Source organism: Oncorhynchus mykiss, chromosome 2 (genome assembly GCF_013265735.2).
Source record: "Oncorhynchus mykiss isolate Arlee chromosome 2, USDA_OmykA_1.1, whole genome shotgun sequence".
NCBI classification, from domain to species: domain Eukaryota; kingdom Metazoa; phylum Chordata; class Actinopteri; order Salmoniformes; family Salmonidae; genus Oncorhynchus; species Oncorhynchus mykiss.
The window spans coordinates 7,761,829-7,783,679 of NC_048566.1; the positions used below are offsets into that span (position 1 = coordinate 7,761,829).

Sequence of the window (21,851 nt, forward strand, 5' to 3'; positions counted from 1 at the left end):
CTAACCAGCACAATGGGTATTCAGTCCAAAGGGTTTTATAACCCACCAAACTGTTATTTATTATGCATAGCATATTGTGCATACCTGTGCGCACACACTCACACACACACACTTACTTGGTGTCTGGATATGCTTGTTTTAGAACAGTTTGATGCACAGATGGTCTCCCCACAGGGGCTGTGCTACATCCCTGTGTGTGTGGCCATATGTTTGGTTGGGCCTAGCTGTCCATATGGATAGTGATGATGGTGAAAGGAGTGTGGGGTCTCTTTCTGTGAATAGGCGTGTTCCAGGGTGATTCCACACCAACGTGAGAGGATACCAATGTAAAAGCATGTTAAACATCCTTCCTCCCAATGAAGTTTCCATGTGAGAATTCCCAGAACAATCTGAGATGCCCAAAATATTTTCTGCTCACGTGGAATCTACATTTTGTTCAATCTTGCTTGAGCACAAGTCCTCTCAGGGGGGAAACGTCTTTGCTAAGCTTGATCTTTATTCATCTCTTATTCTCTTTGCTTCCAAAACAAACACCCTGAGAACACACACACACACACACACACACACACACACCACTGTAATTATTTTATCAAATTCTTCCAATGACTGGTGAGTAACAGAGGGCAACACAATTAATATCCTGTCTGTCTCCTGAGGGGACAACCCTTACCCTCCAGCTACTGTGTGTGTGTGTGTTCTCAGGGTGTTTGTTTTGGAAGCAAAGGGAATAAGAGATGAATGAAGATCAAGCTTAGCAAAGACGTTCTCCCCTGAGAGGACTTCTGCTCAAGCAAGATTGAACAAAATGTAGATTCCACGTGAGCAGAAAATATTTTGGGCATCTCAGATTGTTCTGGGAATTCTCACTATTCTTCCTCCACAACACACAGGCTGCAGCAGTTCAACTTTCCCTATTTGAAATTCAGTCTCAAACCAGTATATCTTCAGCTTTCCCAAACCCTTTCTTAGGCCTACGCATACAGCACACTCCACCAATCATGTCATGTTATTTAAGCGTGTTATAACAAGTCCTTATATCTTGAGCTTTGCCAAATGTGGCATAGCCCTTATGCCATCCATTTAATAGGACCTTAAACTCCTTCAGAGTAGAATGTGTCAGCTCTGGGCCTGCCCTGAAGGACCTCACACCCCCCCAGACAATACCCTTCCAGAATAACCAGTTATTAAAAAGAGAGCATTCTCCAAATGATCCGCAGTAGAATCATTTCATTTTGATTGTTCACCAGAGCAGAGGCACAATGACCCCCCCCCCCCCCCCCCCCCCCCCCCCCTCAATTTTCTAGGAATCAAGCCGTGTTTTGAGTTGGGAAAGTTTGTCCATAAAAAGTCTCTCTCCTGAGTGCTGTTTCTAGATCTATTGAACAAAGGCTTTGTGACACATCCAGTATGGTTACTTCCCTAATGGCTCCCTATTCCCTCCCTAGTGTGCTACTTTATACCTGGGCCCATAAGGGAAGTGTAGTGAATTGGTTGCTAGATCTTTTGAACAAAGGCATTTGGTTTTATCAGGCAGATGTATGACGGTAGACAGAGTACAGTATGTCTGCTTCCCAAATGGCTCCCTATACCCAACCCTAGCTTCATGACCACATCCTGGTTCAACCCTAACCCTAGCTTCATGACCACATCCTGGTTCAACCCTAACCCTAGCTTCATGACCACATCCTGGTTCAACCCTAACCCTAGCTTCATGACCACATCCTGGTTCAACCCTAACCCTAGCTTCATGACCACATCATGGTTCAACCCTAACCCTAGCTTCATGACCACATCCTGGTTCAACCATAACCCTAGCTTCATGACCACATCCTGGTTCAACCCTAACCCTAGCTTCATGACCACATCCTGGTTCAACCCTAACCCTAGCTTCATGACCACATCCTGGTTCAACCCTAACCCTAGCTTCATGACCACATCCTGGTTCAACCCTAACCCTAGCTTCATGACCACATCCTGGTTCAACCCTAACCCTAGCTTCATGACCACATCATGGTTCAACCCTAACCCTAGCTTCATGACCACATCCTGGTTCAACCATAACCCTAGCTTCATGACCACATCCTGGTTCAACCCTAACCCTAGCTTCATGACCACATCCTGGTTCAACCCTAACCCTAGCTTCATGACCACATCCTGGTTCAACCCTAACCCTAGCTTCATGACCACATCCTGGTTCAACCCTAACTTCATGACCACATCCTGGTTTAACCATAACCCTAGCTTCATGACCACATCCTGGTTCAACCCTAACCCTAGCTTCATGACCACATCATGGTTCAACCCTAACCCTAGCTTCATGACCACATCCTGGTTCAACCCTAACCCTAACTTCATGACCACATCCTGGTTTAACCATAACCCTAGCTTCATGACCACATCCTGGTTCAACCCTAACCCTAGCTTCATGACCACATCCTGGTTCAACCCTAACTCTAGCTTCATGACCACATCATGGTTCAACCATAACCCTAGCTTCATGACCACATCCTGGTTCAACCATAACCCTAGCTTCATGACCACATCCTGGTTCAACCCTAACCCTAGCTTCATGACCACATCCTGGTTCAACCCTAACCCTAGCTTCATGACCACATCATGGTTCAACCATAACCCTAGCTTCATGACCACATCCTGGTTCAACCATAACCCTAGCTTCATGACCACATCCTGGTTCAACCATAACCCTAGCTTCATGACCACATCCTGGTTCAACCATAACCCTAGCTTCATGGGAACAGGGTGCCACTTGGATCCAACACTGAATATGCACCTCAAAGCTCTCTGTGACTGTATGGAAACTGCCAATGATGACAACAAAACATTCAGTGTGGTTGACATGGTGATCCAGTGGACCAGTCACTCACTCAGACTAAACTTACTGTGACTGTGACTGTCATTGTGTGGTTGGTTCCAGACAATGACAGTAGGCAGGTTTGGTCTGCCAGTGAGTTGTTGACTATAAATATAGTGCATTACTGAGAGTGAGAGGGCACAATGACACACCCCTCCATGCACACACGTGGCTCTTCTTGACTCTTACAGGTCAAGAACAGGCCTGTGGCTGCAATAGGGTAGTTAGCATGCAGCCTGTCCCCTGGGGGGGGGGGAATAGTGGGTTGGCATATTGTCCCTGGGTCTTTTTAAATTAACTCTGTCTTTTACCTTTTTTTAAATGTGATTCATTGTTCACACATGCAGTTACTCCAGCTGTCGGTGAGATCCTTCCGCCGGGAACAGTAGAGAGATGTGATGCATTAAGGACACATTCCATCATTCCACCTGCTGCAGTATTACTAGCTACATTTACACAATGATTCCTGACTAAGTGTCTGTGAGGTAGCAGAGGACTTAAGCCTTCAGTAGGTTTCTACGTTTCTGGGATAGTTGGCATGCACAGCCTTGCCAGCCTAAGATCCATAGTATAGCCATACTAATGAATTAGATAGTCATGTACTGTTACAGTATACAAGCATATGTCAAGGTACTTCTGGTGCATATAGTAGGTAGTATATTATGCAGGAGGAAGTTGTACCAACTTATGAGTTACCAAGGGAATAAGGTGGGCATGATGACAGAGTACAAGGAGTAAGACATTGTGGTTACATTTTCCTTCAATAAACACAAACCTCAACCGTCCATGCAATTAAAGTAGCACATTTCCCCTCAGGTTACAGTAGATCCCATGGGTATTGGGCTGCAAATTGCATTTCCACATTTTCTAATTTGCTTTGTCCTTCTTGGGTAATGAATACTGTGTATCCTCATCATGGCATAATCCTAGCCTTTAAAGGTGTTTTTATAAAGATGGATCTATCTGTGAAGAAGGGACATATCCCTGGGCTGCACCAGGTGCTATAGATCTGTTGTGTGGCAACTATATTCACTCACTGAGCAATGAGTATCTCAAGAGGCTTCACAGTGTGAATAAACCCTGTGTATAATTATGCTGGTCTAGCAGAGTAACTAGACTGAGACGTAAACAACCCTGAAATAACCATGGTGATGATGAGTTCATAATCCATTCAGAGAGAATGTAACTGGGACGCAGAGAGACGGACAATTCACCCAAGAAAGAATAAAAGGGTTCTATATGCCCGTTGTCTAACCCCTTTACCTCCCTTCTGTCTAGTTCTGAACGGTCTCTGTCTGTTTCTCTGTCTGTCCAATTTAAGGGCTTTATTGGCATGGGAAACATATGTTTGCCAAAGCAAGTGAAATGGATAATATATTTTTTTTAAAGTAACAGTAAACATTACACTTACAGAATTTCCAAAATAATAAAAACATTTAAAATTGTGTGTGTGTTGTAATGATGTGCAAATAGTTAAAGTACGAAAGGGAAAATAAATAAATCATAAATATATTTACAATGGTGTTTGTTCTTCACTGGTTGCCTTTTTTGTTCTTGTGGCAACAGGTCACAAATCTTGCTGCTGTGATTGGATACTGTAGTATTTCCCCCAATAGATATGAGTCTGTCTTTCTCTCTCTGACCACTAACCCGCCTCCTGTGTTGTCGTTTCAGATCCTGAGGATTACCAACCGCCCATATGGAAGTCTTACTGTAAGTGTCTGAAGTACTGTTTATCCACTGTAAAGTCTTGGTTGTCCACCAGGAATGTGGAACGCTAGAAGCCTAGTCATCATGGCCGCCAGGCTGCTGCATGTCACCACAAAGGACTCTTATATGTGATCATGTCCCTGGGTCTTTTTAAATTAACTCTGTCTTTTACCTTATATTAAAGCAGAAATACTTCTCTGTTACAGTTAGCGTGTACAGTAAGGCTTCTTGGGACGCGCCATGCCTCAGCACAGCTTCCTGTTACTTCTCTCTACTCTCCAGTCTTCTAACACTGGCTGAGAGATATTTTTAGAGCTCACCAGTGGAGGCTGCTGAGGGGAGGACGGCTCTTAATAATGTCTGGAATGGAATGGTGTCCTACACAACCATGTTCATGATTCCATTCCAGCCATTATTATGAGCCGTTCTCCCTTCAGCAGCCTCAACTGGAGCTCACTATGTCTTCATGTCCGTGGAAGACAACCTATGTGTGTGTCCGTGAAAGACAACCTGTGTGTGTGTGTCCGTGGAAGACAACCTGTGTGTGTGTGTGTCCGTGGAAGACAACCTGTGTGTGTGTGTCCGTGGAAGACAACCTGTGTGTGTGTGTGTCCGTGGAAGACAACCTGTGTGTGTGTGTGTCCGTGGAAGACAACCTGTGTGTGTGTGTGTCCGTGGAAGACAACCTGTGTGTGTGTGTCCGTGGAAGACAACCTGTGTGTGTGTGTGTGTGTGTCCGTGGAAGACAACCTGTGTGTGTGTGTGTCCGTGGAAGACAACCTGTGTGTGTGTGTGTGTCCGTGGAAGACAACCTGTGTGTGTGTGTGTGTCCGTGGAAGACAACCTGTGTGTGTGTGTGTGTCCGTGGAAGACAACCTGTGTGTGTGTGTGTGTGTCCGTGGAAGACAACCTGTGTGTGTGTGTGTCCGTGGAAGACAACCTGTGTGTGTGTGTGTGTGTGTCCGTGGAAGACAACCTGTGTGTGTGTGTGTGTCCGTGGAAGACAACCTGTGTGTGTGTGTGTGTCCGTGGAAGACAACCTGTGTGTGTGTCCGTCCGTGGAAGACAACCTGTGTGTGTGTCCGTCCGTGGAAGACAACCTGTGTGTGTGTCCGTCCGTGGAAGACAACCTGTGTGTGTGTCCGTCCGTGGAAGACAACCTGTGTGTGTGTCCGTCCGTGGAAGACAACCTGTGTGTGTGTCCGTCCGTGGAAGACAACCTGTGTGTGTGTGTGTCCGTCCGTGGAAGACAACCTGTGTGTGTGTGTGTCCGTCCGTGGAAGACAACCTGTGTGTGTGTGTGTCCGTCCGTGGAAGACAACCTGTGTGTGTGTGTCCGTAGAAGACAACCTGTGTGTGTGTCCGTGGAAGACAACCTGTGTGTGTGTGTCCGTGGAAGACAACCTGTGTGTGTGTGTCCGTGGAAGACAACCTGTGTGTGTGTGTCCGTGGAAGACAACCTGTGTGTGTGTGTCCGTGGAAGACAACCTGTGTGTGTGTGTCCGTGGAAGACAACCTGTGTGTGTGTGTCCGTGGAAGACAACCTGTGTGTGTGTGTCCGTGGAAGACAACCTGTGTGTGTGTGTCCGTGGAAGACAACCTGTGTGTGTGTGTCCGTGGAAGACAACCTGTGTGTGTGTGTCCGTGGAAGACAACCTGTGTGTGTGTGTCCGTGGAAGACAACCTGTGTGTGTGTGTGTCCGTGGAAGACAACCTGTGTGTGTGTGTCCGTCCGTGGAAGACAACCTGTGTGTGTGTCCGTCCGTGGAAGACAACCTGTGTGTGTGTCCGTCCGTGGAAGACAACCTGTGTGTGTGTGTGTGTGTGTCCGTCCGTGGAAGACAACCTGTGTGTGTGTGTGTCCGTCCGTGGAAGACAACCTGTGTGTGTGTGTGTCCGTCCGTGGAAGACAACCTGTGTGTGTGTGTCCGTAGAAGACAACCTGTGTGTGTGTCCGTGGAAGACAACCTGTGTGTGTGTGTCCGTGGAAGACAACCTGTGTGTGTGTGTCCGTGGAAGACAACCTGTGTGTGTGTGTGTGTCCGTGGAAGACAACCTGTGTGTGTGTGTGTGTCCGTGGAAGACAACCTGTGTGTGTGTGTGTGTCCGTGGAAGACAACCTGTGTGTGTGTGTGTGTGTCCGTGGAAGACAACCTGTGTGTGTGTGTGTCCGTGGAAGACAACCTGTGTGTGTGTGTGTGTGTCCGTGGAAGACAACCTGTGTGTGTGTGTGTGTCCGTGGAAGACAACCTGTGTGTGTGTGTGTGTCCGTGGAAGACAACCTGTGTGTGTGTCCGTCCGTGGAAGACAACCTGTGTGTGTGTCCGTCCGTGGAAGACAACCTGTGTGTGTGTCCGTCCGTGGAAGACAACCTGTGTGTGTGTCCGTCCGTGGAAGACAACCTGTGTGTGTGTCCGTCCGTGGAAGACAACCTGTGTGTGTGTCCGTCCGTGGAAGACAACCTGTGTGTGTGTCCGTCCGTGGAAGACAACCTGTGTGTGTGTGTGTCCGTCCGTGGAAGACAAACTGTGTGTGTGTGTGTCCGTCCGTGGAAGACAACCTGTGTGTGTGTGTCCGTAGAAGACAACCTGTGTGTGTGTCCGTGGAAGACAACCTGTGTGTGTGTGTCCGTGGAAGACAACCTGTGTGTGTGTGTCCGTGGAAGACAACCTGTGTGTGTGTGTCCGTGGAAGACAACCTGTGTGTGTGTGTCCGTGGAAGACAACCTGTGTGTGTGTGTCCGTGGAAGACAACCTGTGTGTGTGTGTCCGTGGAAGACAACCTGTGTGTGTGTGTCCGTGGAAGACAACCTGTGTGTGTGTGTCCGTGGAAGACAACCTGTGTGTGTGTGTCCGTGGAAGACAACCTGTGTGTGTCCGTGGAAGACAACCTGTGTGTGTGTGTCCGTGGAAGACAACCTGTGTGTGTGTGTGTGTCCGTGGAAGACAACCTGTGTGTGTGTGTGTGTCCGTGGAAGACAACCTGTGTGTGTGTGTCCTTGGAAGACAACCTGTGTGTGTCCTTGGAAGACAACCTGTGTGTGTGTGTCCGTAGAAGACGACCTGTGTGTGTGTGTCCGTAGAAGACGACCTGTGTGTGTGTGTCCGTAGAAGACGACCTGTGTGTGTGTGTCCGTGGAAGACGTCCAGGTCTTTCTGGTTGTTGTGATTTGTCCTGACTAAAACAAACAAACTCAGTCAGGAATCTGCCTCCTCCCACATGGAAAGTCTGTTGTGGGGAAGATTCAGTACAGAGACTTAACCTGTTACACTACTCCCAATGCTGTTACATTACAATGAGGAAACGACACTACTCCCAATGCTGTGTTACATTACAACGAGGAAACGGCACTACTCCCAATGCTGTTACATTACGAGGAAACGACACTACTCCCAATGCTGTTACATTACAATGAGGAAACGGCACTACTCCCAATGCTGTGTTACATTACAACGAGGAAACGGCACTACTCCCAATGCTGTTACATTACAATGAGGAAACGACACTACTCCCAATGCTGTGTTACATTACAATGAGGAAACGACACTACTCCCAATGCTGTGTTACATTACAATGAGGAAACGGCACTACTCCCAATGCTGTGTTACATTACAATGAGGAAACGGCACTACTCCCAATGCTGTTACATTACAACGAGGAAACGACACTACTCCCAATGCTGTTACATTACAATGAGGAAACGGCACTACTCCCAATGCTGTGTTACATTACAACGAGGAAACGACACTACTCCCAATGCTGTGTTACATTACAACGAGGAAACGACACTACTCCCAATGCTGTTACATTACAACGAGGAAACGACACTACTCCCAATGCTGTTACATTACAATGAGGAAACGACACTACTCCCAATGCTGTTACATTACAATGAGGAAACGACACTACTCCCAATGCTGTTACATTACAATGAGGAAACGACACTACTCCCAATGCTGTGTTACATTACAACGAGGAAACGACACTACTCCCAATGCTGTTACATTACAATGAGGAAACGACACTACTCCCAATGCTGTGTTACATTACAACGAGGAAACGGCACTACTCCCAATGCTGTTACATTACAATGAGGAAACAACACTACTCCCAATGCTGTTACATTACAATGAGGAAACGACACTACTCCCAATGCTGTTACATTACAACGAGGAAACGACACTACTCCCAATGCTGTTACATTACAATGAGGAAACGGCACTACTCCCAATGCTGTTACATTACAATGAGGAAACAACACTACTCCCAATGCTGTTACATTACAACGAGGAAACGACACTACTCCCAATGCTGTTACATTACAATGAGGAAACGGCACTACTCCCAATGCTGTTACATTACAACGAGGAAACGGCACTACTCCCAATGCTGTTACATTACAACGAGGAAACGACACTACTCCCAATGCTGTTACATTACAATGAGGAAACGGCACTACTCCCAATGCTGTTACATTACAACGAGGAAACGGCACTACTCCCAATGCTGTTACATTACAACGAGGAAACAACACTACTCCCAATGCTGTTACATTACAACGAGGAAACGGCACTACTCCCAATGCTGTTACATTACAACGAGGAAACAACACTACTCCCAATGCTGTTACATTACAACGAGGAAACGGCACTACTCCCAATGCTGTTACATTACAACGAGGAAACAACACTACTCCCAATGCTGTTACATTACAACGAGGAAACGGCACTACTCCCAATGCTGTTACATTACAACGAGGAAACAACACTACTCCCAATGCTGTTACATTACAACGAGGAAACGGCACTACTCCCAATGCTGTTACATTACAACGAGGAAACGGCACTACTCCCAATGCTGTTACATTACAACGAGGAAACAACACTACTCCCAATGCTGTTACATTACAACGAGGAAACGGCACTACTCCCAATGCTGTTACATTACAACGAGGAAACGACACTACTCCCAATGCTGTTACATTACAACGAGGAAACAACACTACTCCCAATGCTGTGTTACATTACAACGAGGAAACGACACTACTCCCAATGCTGTTACATTACAACGAGGAAACGGCACTACTCCCAATGCTGTGTTACATTACAACGAGGAAACGACACTACTCCCAATGCTGTGTTACATTACAACGAGGAAACGGCACTACTCCCAATGCTGTTACATTACAATGAGGAAACAACACTACTCCCAATGCTGTGTTACATTACAACGAGGAAACGGCACTACTCCCAATGCTGTTACATTACAATGAGGAAACAACACTACTCCCAATGCTGTTACATTACAATGAGGAAACGACACTACTCCCAATGCTGTTACATTACAACGAGGAAACGGCACTACTCCCAATGCTGTGTTACATTACAATGAGGAAACGACACTACTCCCAATGCTGTGTTACATTACAACGAGGAAACGGCACTACTCCCAATGCTGTTACATTACAACGAGGAAACGACACTACTCCCAATGCTGTGTTACATTACAATGAGGAAACGGCACTACTCCCAATGCTGTTACATTACAACGAGGAAACGGCACTACTCCCAATGCTGTTACATTACAACGAGGAAACGGCACTACTCCCAATGCCGTTACATTACAACGAGGAAACGACACTACTCTCAATGCTGTTACATTACAATGAGGAAACGGCACTACTCCCAATGCTGTGTTACATTACAACGAGGAAACGGCACTACTCCCAATGCTGTGTTACATTACAACGAGGAAACGGCACTACTCCCAATGCTGTTACATTACAATGAGGAAACGGCACTACTCCCAATGCTGTGTTACATTACAACGAGGAAACGGCACTACTCCCAATGCTGTTACATTACAACGAGGAAACGGCACTACTCCCAATGCTGTTACATTACAACGAGGAAACGACACTACTCCCAATGCTGTTACATTACAATGAGGAAACGGCACTACTCCCAATGCTGTTACATTACAACGAGGAAACGACACTACTCCCAATGCCGTTACATTACAACGAGGAAACGGCACTACTCCCAATGCCGTTACATTACAACGAGGAAACGGCACTACTCCCAATGCCGTTACATTACAACGAGGAAACGGCACTACTCCCAATGCCGTTACATTACAACGAGGAAACGACACTACTCCCAATGCTGTTACATTACAATGAGGAAACGGCACTACTCCCAATGCTGTGTTACATTACAACGAGGAAACGACACTACTCCCAATGCTGTGTTACATTACAACGAGGAAACGACACTACTCCCAATGCTGTTACATTACAACGAGGAAACGACACTACTCCCAATGCTGTTACATTACAACGAGGAAACGACACTACTCCCAATGCTGTGTTACATTACAACGAGGAAACGACACTACTCCCAATGCTGTTACATTACAACGAGGAAACGGCACTACTCCCAATGCTGTGTTACATTACAACGAGGAAACGACACTACTCCCAATGCTGTTACATTACAACGAGGAAACGGCACTACTCCCAATGCTGTTACATTACAATGAGGAAACGACACTACTCCCAATGCTGTTACATTACAACGAGGAAACGGCACTACTCCCAATGCCGTTACATTACAATGAGGAAACGACACTACTCCCAATCCTGTTACATTACAATGAGGAAACGACACTACTCCCAATGCCGTTACATTACAACGAGGAAACGACACTACTCCCAATGCTGTTACATTACAATGAGGAAACGACACTACTCCCAATGCCGTTACATTACAACGAGGAAACGGCACTACTCCCAATGCTGTTACATTACAACGAGGAAACGGCACTACTCCCAATGCTGTTACATTACAATGAGGAAACGGCACTACTCCCAATGCTGTTACATTACAACGAGGAAACGGCACTACTCCCAATGCTGTTACATTACAATGAGGAAACGGCACTACTCCCAATGCTGTTACATTACAACGAGGAAACGGCACTACTCCCAATGCTGTTACATTACAATGAGGAAACGGCACTACTCCCAATGCTGTTACATTACAACGAGGAAACGGCACTACTCCCAATGCTGTTACATTACAACGAGGAAACGGCACTACTCCCAATGCTGTTACATTACAACGAGGAAATGGCACTACTCCCAATGCTGTTACATTACAACGAGGAAACGGCACTACTCCCAATGCTGTTACATTACAATGAGGAAACGGCACTACTCCCAATGCTGTTACATTACAACGAGGAAACTACACTACTCCCAATGCTGTTACATTACAATGAGGAAACGGCACTACTCCCAATGCTGTTACATTACAACGAGGAAACGACACTACTCCCAATGCTGTGTTACATTACACCGAGGAAACGGCACTACTCCCAATGCTGTTACATTACAATGAGGAAACGACACTACTCCCAATGCTGTTACATTACAATGAGGAAACGGCACTACTCCCAATGCTGTGTTACATTACAATGAGGAAACGACACTACTCCCAATGCTGTTACATTACAACGAGGAAACGGCACTACTCCCAATGCTGTTACATTACAATGAGGAAACGGCACTACTCCCAATGCTGTTACATTACAACGAGGAAACTACACTACTCCCAATGCTGTTACATTACAATGAGGAAACGGCACTACTCCCAATGCCGTTACATTACAACGAGGAAACGACACTACTCCCAATGCTGTTACATTACAACGAGGAAACGACACTACTCCCAATGCTGTTACATTACAATGAGGAAACGGCACTACTCCCAATGCTGTTACATTACAACGAGGAAACGACACTACTCCCAATGCTGTTACATTACAACGAGGAAACGGCACTACTCCCAATGCTGTTACATTACAACGAGGAAACGACACTACTCCCAATGCTGTTACATTACAACGAGGAAACAACACTACTCCCAATGCTGTTACATTACAATGAGGAAACGGCACTACTCCCAATGCTGTTACATTACAACGAGGAAACGACACTACTCCCAATGCTGTTACATTACAATGAGGAAACGGCACTACTCCCAATGCTGTGTTACATTACAATGAGGAAACGACACTACTCCCAATGCTGTTACATTACAATGAGGAAACGACACTACTCCCAATGCTGTGTTACATTACACCGAGGAAACGGCACTACTCCCAATGCTGTTACATTACACCGAGGAAACGGCACTACTCCCAATGCTGTTACATTACAACGAGGAAACGACACTACTCCCAATGCTGTTACATTACAATGAGGAAACGACACTACTCCCAATGCTGTGTTACATTACACCGAGGAAACGGCACTACTCCCAATGCTGTTACATTACAATGAGGAAACGACACTACTCCCAATGCTGTGTTACATTACACCGAGGAAACGGCACTACTCCCAATGCTGTTACATTACAATGAGGAAACGACACTACTCCCAATGCTGTGTTACATTACAATGAGGAAACGACACTACTCCCAATGCTGTTACATTACAACGAGGAAACGGCACTACTCCCAATGCTGTGTTACATTACAATGAGGAAACGGCACTACTCCCAATGCTGTGTTACATTACAATGAGGAAACGGCACTACTCCCAATGCTGTGTTACATTACAACGAGGAAACGGCACTACTCCCAATGCTGTGTTACATTACAATGAGGAAACGGCACTACTCCCAATGCTGTTACATTACAACGAGGAAACGACACTACTCCCAATGCTGTTACATTACAATGAGGAAACAACACTACTCCCAATGCTGTTACATTACAACGAGGAAACGGCACTACTCCCAATGCTGTGTTACATTACAATGAGGAAACAACACTACTCCCAATGCTGTTACATTACAACGAGGAAACGGCACTACTCCCAATGCTGTTACATTACAATGAGGAAACAACACTACTCCCAATGCTGTTACATTACAACGAGGAAACGACACTACTCCCAATGCTGTTACATTACAACGAGGAAACGACACTACTCCCAATGCTGTTACATTACAACGAGGAAACGGCACTACTCCCAATGCTGTTACATTACAATGAGGAAACGGCACTACTCCCAATGCTGTGTTACATTACAATGAGGAAACAACACTACTCCCAATGCTGTTACATTACAACGAGGAAACGACACTACTCCCAATGCTGTTACATTACAATGAGGAAACGGCACTACTCCCAATGCTGTGTTACATTACAACGAGGAAACGGCACTACTCCCAATGCTGTTACATTACAACGAGGAAACGACACTACTCCCAATGCTGTTACATTACAACGAGGAAACGGCACTACTCCCAATGCTGTTACATTACAACGAGGAAACGACACTACTCCCAATGCTGTTACATTACAATGAGGAAACGGCACTACTCCCAATGCTGTGTTACATTACAATGAGGAAACGGCACTACTCCCAATGCTGTTACATTACAATGAGGAAACGGCACTACTCCCAATGCTGTTACATTACAACGAGGAAGACATGGAATAGGGTGCCATTTGGTACACACACTTAGTGTCATGCACATTCTTATTGCATCACATGAGTATAGTATAATCTGTGTCTACAGTAAAGCCCTTAGAATAGGTACATTACAGACAATAGGCCTCGTGTCCCCAGCTCAGCTGTGATATATTATACTGTGGCAGTCTTAACCGTAGATGTGATTTAATCTCGCTCGCTACATGGTTTTTTCTCCATTCCATTTTCAACAGTTTCACTGATTTACACCGAGCACTCAGTCTTTAAGTACACTTCATCCATGATGGCAGCTTGGCTCAGTGCTGCTGCTGCATATGTTACTGCGCTTCTCTGACTGCGTCTCAAATTAAACCCTACTTACTGTAGTACTTGGTTCTGGTCAAATGTAGTGCACTATGTAGGGGAATAGGGTGACTTTTGGGATGCATACTGTCTCCCCATTGTGTCCCAGTACTAAGATTTAATAGTCACTGTTTGTATCCTGCACTAAGGCCCTAGACTAAAGTTATGTCCCAAATGGCACCCTATTCTCTATATAGTACACTATGGGTCCTGATCTAAAGTACTGCACTACATAGGGAATAGGGTGCCATTTGGGATGTATCCCTCTGTAATATTCATTGACATTCACACAGAGGGTTTGGTGATGTATGGGACCTGTCATATAAACCACTGAGAGACATTAGCCCGTGGATATCTTCGACTTCGCTAACAGCTCCTGGTGTTCCTACTGTTCCTTGTTGACTTTGCTCTGAGTTCGGCTAAAAGTGAGCCTGCCATCTTTGAATCATACTGTCAGTGGCCATACAGAGACTGTATGCTGCATGTCCAATATTAGAGCAACTATAACCTTCTAACTTCCTAACGGACAGTTTTAACTCCTCAGAATCTAGTGCCCCTTCCAAGTCTGCTGGGACCACTGCACACAAACATGTTCCATGGTTAACAATAGTGTTGTACATGTAGCATGTGACAGTGAGCTGCAAGAGGAGTGCATTGGGGCGTTATTAATAATTGTGTAACTCAAATAAATGATTAGACATCTGCTTGAACATATATGGCAAAGCCAGTAACTTGTCAGGTGGATGGATTATCTTGGCAAAGGAGGAATGCTCACTCACAGGGATGTAAACAAATTTGTGCACAAAATGTTTTTTAAATAATCCGGACCGGCCTGGTAGCTGTGGAGTGAAAATGGGACTTAAAGGAGATGAATACATTGTGGATGGCTGGACTGTAGTGGGACTGTATGTCCAGCTGATGACCCCATACAGTGATGAATGAATACGTTACTGAACTTTATTGTCCCATAGGGAAATAATGCATGAATTAGTGTGTGTGTGTGTGTGTGAAGCGGTCTACAGTCTACGTAAACGGAGCTGAAGGAGGTCTGTTTGTGTTGCTGTCTACGTAGTCTTTGTTCCGTCTGAATTTTTGGAACTCGACGCGAAACGGACCACCGTTGGCTCAGTTTCCGTAGACTGTGTTGCGTCCTTAAGGCTGTGTAACTCTCTATGCGTACATATCGTGGCCTCAGCAGTGCAGCCATTCTAATACTGAATACGATGCTTTTTACTTGACAGTCCATGTTTGTCTCTAACAGTGTACCGGCTCCAGCAGGAAGCTCCTCGGCCCAAGAGGATGACCTGCCCTCAGGAGGTCAGCACTGCACCTCTTTAAAGATTAAGCTTACAACCCCATTGTCTACCCTTCTCTCAGTGTCTCAGAATCAGGGAGGCAACCATATAGACTACAGTATTTTGTGATAGGATGCCTGATCTGTTGTGATAATGTAACGAACATTCTGATAAACTAATCATTTACCACATTGTCGTTTTCTTATCTCTAATCTGGTACTGAATGGTAAAGAGGTCCGGCAATTGGCAGAATGAAAGAGGGAGAGTCACACAGAGCAAACTAGAATGCTATTTGGCCCTAAACGGAGAGTACACAGTGGCAGAATACCTGACCTGGATCTCAACAGAAGACAGGCTATGTGCACACTGCCCACAAAATGAGGTGGAAACTGAGCTGCACTTCCTAACCTCCTGCCAAATGTATGACCATATTAGAGAGACACATTTCCCTCAGATTACACAAACTCGCAAAGAATTTGAAAACAAATCCAATTTTGATAAACTCCCATATCTACTGGGTGAAATACCACAGTGTGCCATCACAGCAGCAAGATTTGTGACCTGTTGCCACAAGAAAAGGGCAACCAGTGTAGAACAAACACCATTGTAAATACAACCTATATTTATTTCCCTTTTGGACATTAACTATTTGCACATCATTACAACACTGTGTGTGTATATATATATATATACTTAATATACCATTTGATTTTTTTTTAAATAAAAAACAAACAACTTTTGAGTTTAATGTTTACTGTACGTTAGTTTATTTCACTTTCACTTCATTTTTGCTTTGGCAATGTGAACATATGTTTCCCATGCCAATAAAGCTCCTTAAATTGAAATTAAATGGAATTGGCAGAGAGACACAGACAGGCAGAAAGAGACAGACAGAAAGCAATAAATATCTGTTCCCCAACAGAGACACAGACAGGCAGAGAGAGACAGACAGAAAGCAATAAATATCTGTTCCCCAACAGAGACACAGACAGGCAGAGAGAGACAGACAGAAAGCAATAAATATCTGTTCCCCAACAGAGACACAGACAGGCAGAGAGAGACAGACAGAAAGCAATAAATATCTGTTCCCCAACAGAGACACAGACATCCTTTATGAAACATGTATCCTTCTTGGCCAAGCCATTGAAGTGACCTTTCAACTGACTATGTCTCTGTCAGCCAATGTATCTTTTCTCTCTCCTCTGGATTTACAGATGGAGACCAGACCCAAATATTACGGCAGAGAGTGAGTAGTGAGACTTACTTTGTGATTTTCATCCATGTTCTAATACAGCTGCTGGGGAGACTGGCTCCAGCTGTGTGATGTATCATTAACGTCAAGCTCTACATGTGCTTAGGGTGTTGAAGGTGTGTGTGTGTGTGCAAGAGGATGGAGATAATTTAGTGTTAAATTCAGAGGGACAGAGACCTCAAGGTCCGTAGACAAGGCCACAACATTGACGGGAGACTTGTGGCGGCATTGACAGGAGACTTGTGGCGGCATTGACAGGAGACTTGTGGCGGCATTGACAGGAGACTTGTGGCGGCATTGACAGGAGACTTGTGGCCGGCATTGACGGGAGACTTGTGGCGGCATTGACGGGAGACTTGTGGCGGCATTGACGGGAGACTTGTGGCGGCATTGACGGGAGACTTGTGGCGGCATTGACGGGAGACTTGTGGCGGCATTGACGGGAGACTTGTGGCTCTCTCAAGGTTCCATGGCATGCTATCCAGAGAGTCTGCAGATGAGCTACTGGGAGGAGCAGAGGGGGCTTACCTTGTCAGAGAGAGCCAGAGACAGCCAGGGACACACACCTTGGCCTTAAGGTACAGTACACACACACACATTTACTTACTAAACGCTCTCCCCACCCACCCACTCGCTCTACCTCTCTCTCCCCAGGTTTGGGCACCAGACCCTGAACTACAGACTGTTCTATGACGGGAAGCACTTTGTGGGGGAGAAGCGCTTTGAGACGGTCCATGACCTGGTGACGGATGGCCTCATCACCCTGTACATCGAGACCAAGGCAGCAGAGTACATCGCCAAGATGACCACCAACCCCATCTATGAACACCTGGGCTACACATCCCTGCTGAAGGACAAGATGGGGCACCGGCTGAGCCGGAGACGCACTGAACCTCATAGGGTCACCTTCCAGAGAGAGGACAGGAAGGTGAGGTATTACGGTACATCACTTTGACATTCTTTATGTAACAAAGTGCTATGAAAAGTTACTTTGGTGATGACATTGGTGGGGCTGGTGAGTGGTGGTGACGGTGACATCGGTGGTGACGGTGGCATTGGGGACGGTGGTGACATTGGGGACGGTGGTGGGGGTGGCATTGGGTACGGTGGGGGTGGGGGTGACATTGGGGATGGTGGTGGGGGTGGCATTGGGGACGGTGGTGGGGGTGGCATTGGGGACGGTGGGGGTGGTGGTGACTTTGGGGAAGGTGGTGGGGATGGTGGTGGTGACAGTGATTCTCTCCCATAGCACCAGGTTAACTATGTATTAACATGCTACATCTACTACTGTTGTTTCCTGACTATAGTTGTGACCTGAACAGGAACAACTCTGGGCCTTAGCCATGGACTGTAACAGACCAGAGTTTTTCCTGGTCACGCCACACGGTCTGGAAAAACTCCTGTCCCTAAAACATGTTCATTACCTTCTACTCTATCAGCATCTGCAGTAAGGATGGAGTTTTTCATTATGTAACCGTTTCTCATGAGAAAGATACATTTATTGTCTCTGTAGGGGGGTGTTTCCTTCCTGACATCACTTCTCATTAAAGGTCATGATGACCAACAGGACTGGGATGTTATTGTGTAACAGACAGACACTGTTCTAGGGCTATAGATGAATCACACATTTCACACCATTTGTTCTCATCAACTAACTGCTGAAGGATATTGACTGTCTGTGACTCATTATATTAGCCGATGTGAAATGCTTTCATTCTACTGTGTCGTTCTAGGGTGTTGGCAATTCCCACATCTCACCACTAGGTGGCAACCGGACCGAGCCATAGCACATCAACAGCACATTTCACACTTAGCTGTGATTGGAAATGTTATTTTTCTTCAGTCTTTGACTGTTAAACATGGTAAAATCACAAAGCCTTTCCTTCATCCATGTTTGGTTGGGTGACGTTGTCTTGACATTCTGCTCTGTTCCTCTCATACCAGCCACACACCCCTGGTGCTTCTTGGAATATTGAACAAATCATTTAGTTCTGATAAACAGTATCCCTCCCAAATGTCACTATATTTCCTATGTAGTGCACTACCTTTTCCCTGGTAAAAGTAATGCCCTATATGGGGAATAGGGTGCCATCTGGGACGCACATGGGTCTCCATCAGTCGTCTGACAGCAACAAGGCAGTCCTGCCCGAGTCAGTGGCGTTGCAAGGCGTCCGTTTCCTCTCCGCTCCTTTCCAACACCCACCAGCGCTGTGCTATTCATGTCACTGTCTGTCCACTAGAGTTAGAGTGAAGGGGACAGAGAGCCTTAAGCCCTTACTGCAGGAGGCAGCTCCCTGCAGGCTCTTAACTTGGTCAGTAGTTTATGGACTCTGACGGATTCCAACACGTTCAGAGATGAATCCTTAACATAAAACTAAACCCCTCCGGGAGGAGTCTCAATAGCATGGGCTGTATTTCTGTCAGGAAACATACAGGACCTGATATACAGAAAGTACATGTACTACGGTATTTGGTCTGGTCAAGTACAGACTGTCTGACCTTGTATAGTATTTTTTTTTGGGGGGGGGGGGGTTCCCAGCAGACATGTGAGTGGATATCTAGAGCATGTTTTGCCAGCCTGTCAGTCAGTAATGTCAGAGTGTCTGTAAAAATGTGTTGTTTTGAGTGTCTTCGATCTGTCAAGCTTATGTTATGTCCCAACTGACACCCTATTCCCTATACAATGCTCTACTTTTGACCAGAGCCCTATGGGTCCTGATTAAAAGTAGAGCACTAAAGAGGTGCCATTTGGGATGCAGTCTTGGAAACCATGATGAGTTGGGCCAATGACAGGTCTCCTGGTTTTAGGCTTTCAGTGTTGGACAAACACCTGCCAGTCTGTCATGTCCCAAAAAAAGCAGGAGGTCAAAGTGCAGTCCTCCTGTTTCCTCTCTTCTACGTCCCAAATGACACCCTATTCCTTTTATAGTGCACTACATTTGACCAGGGCCTATAGGGCTCTGGTCAAAAGTAATGTACTAAGTAGGCAATAGGTTGCCATTTGGGATGTAGCATATGTCCCTATGGAGTGGAGCCAGGCTTGTTCGAATGGCCTGTATCTTTACTGACTTTAGTTAACACTGCACTATAATACTCTGTCCAGTGTCTTTACTGACTTTAGTTAACACTGCACTATAATACTCTGTCCAGTATCAGCCTGTATCTTTACTGACTTTAGTTAACACTGCACTATAATACTCTGTCCAGTGTCTTTACTGACTTTAGTTAACACTGCACTATAATACTCTGTCCAGTGTCTTTACTGACTTTAGTTAACACTGCACTATAATACTCTGTCCAGTATCAGCCTGTATCTTTACTGACTTTAGTTAACACTGCACTATAATACTCTGTCCAGTATCAGCCTGTATCTTTACTGACTTTAGTTAACACTGCACTATAATACTCTGTCCAGTATCAGCCTGTATCTTTACTGACTTTAGTTAACACTGCACTATAATACTCTGTCCAGTATCAGCATGTATCTTTACTGACTTTAGTTAACACTGTACTATAATACTCTGTCCAGTATCTTTACTGACTTTAGTTAACACTGCACTATAATACTCTGTCCAGTATCAGCCTGTATCTTTACTGACTTTAGTTAACACTGCACTATAATACTCTGTCCAGTGTCTTTACTGACTTTAGTTAACACTGCACTATAATACTCTGTCCAGTATCAGCCTGTATCTTTACTGACTTTAGTTAACACTGTACTATAATACTCTGTCCAGTATCTTTACTGACTTTAGTTAACACTGCACTATAATACTCTGTCCAGTATCAGCCTGTATCTTTACTGACTTTAGTTAACACTGCACTATAATACTCTGTCCAGTGTCTTTACTGACTTTAGTTAACACTGCACTATAATACTCTGTCCAGTATCAGCCTGTGTCTTTACTGACTTTAGTTAACACTGTACTATAATACTCTGTCCAGTATCAGCCTGTATCTTTACTGACTTTAGTTAACACTGCACTATAATACTCTGTCCAGTATCAGCCTGTATCTTTACTGACTTTAGTTAACACTGCACTATAATACTCTGTCCAGTATCTTTACTGACTTTAGTTAACACTGTACTATAATACTCTGTCCAGTATCAGCCTGTATCTTTACTGACTTTAGTTAACACTGCACTATGATACTCTGTCCAGTATCTTTACTGACTTTAGTTAACACTGTACTATAATACTCTGTCCAGTATCAGTCTGTGTTTTCAGACACACAGTAGCTACAGTAAACATGCTCCATCACATGCTGTCTTTACTCTCTCTTGTAAATCCTCATTCAGGTGTGTGTGTGTGTGTGTGTGTGTACATTCCTTCCGAAGGGGGGGAGGAGACTCACTCAACCTGTCTGGTGACCTGCTGTGTGTGAGCCTCCTCGGTTCACACGGCTCAATGTGTCTGTGTACTTGTGCTGGGAGTTGCCACAGTGGCTAAACTCCTGCCAGTTTCCTCCTATAACAGCTTCCCAAATGGCACCCTATACCCTCTGGTCCCTCAGGGCTTTGGTCAAAAGAAGTGCACTATGCAGGAAATAGGGAGCCATTTGAGACTCACTACTGGTTTAATGTAACTGGTGCTGGAGGGGTGATGGAAGAAGGTGATCAATGCATTTCTAGTCCATGTTCTGGTCCTAGTTCTATAATGTCAGGTTAGCCTGCTTGGATATTATTCTGAGGTTATAGTAGTTTGTTTGTTTTTGGAAGTTTAATGACCTCGTCCTTGAGCAACCTGTTAGTCTGTTGGAAACAACATGATCTATAAAGATGGCGTTGGGAAATAATTGAGCTACTACTATAAAGATTTTCTACAGTAGCTACATACTTTGTAAAAGGCAGAAGGATTTCAACGTTGATCTGTCAGA

General features: G+C 45.3%; 1 protein-coding gene across 1 annotated transcript in view; it reads left to right on the forward strand.

The window, feature by feature from the left end:
* The window catches only part of chn2 (chimerin 2), a 72,485-nt gene that overhangs the window by 28,872 nt on the left and 21,762 nt on the right, over nt 1-21,851 (forward strand). Inside the window, exons 2-6 of the mRNA XM_036936905.1 lie at nt 4,547-4,585; nt 15,688-15,743; nt 16,936-16,967; nt 17,438-17,551; nt 17,628-17,901. Coding sequence (XP_036792800.1) covers nt 4,547-4,585; nt 15,688-15,743; nt 16,936-16,967; nt 17,438-17,551; nt 17,628-17,901 — 515 coding nt within the window. The remainder of the gene's footprint in view (nt 1-4,546; nt 4,586-15,687; nt 15,744-16,935; nt 16,968-17,437; nt 17,552-17,627; nt 17,902-21,851) is intronic.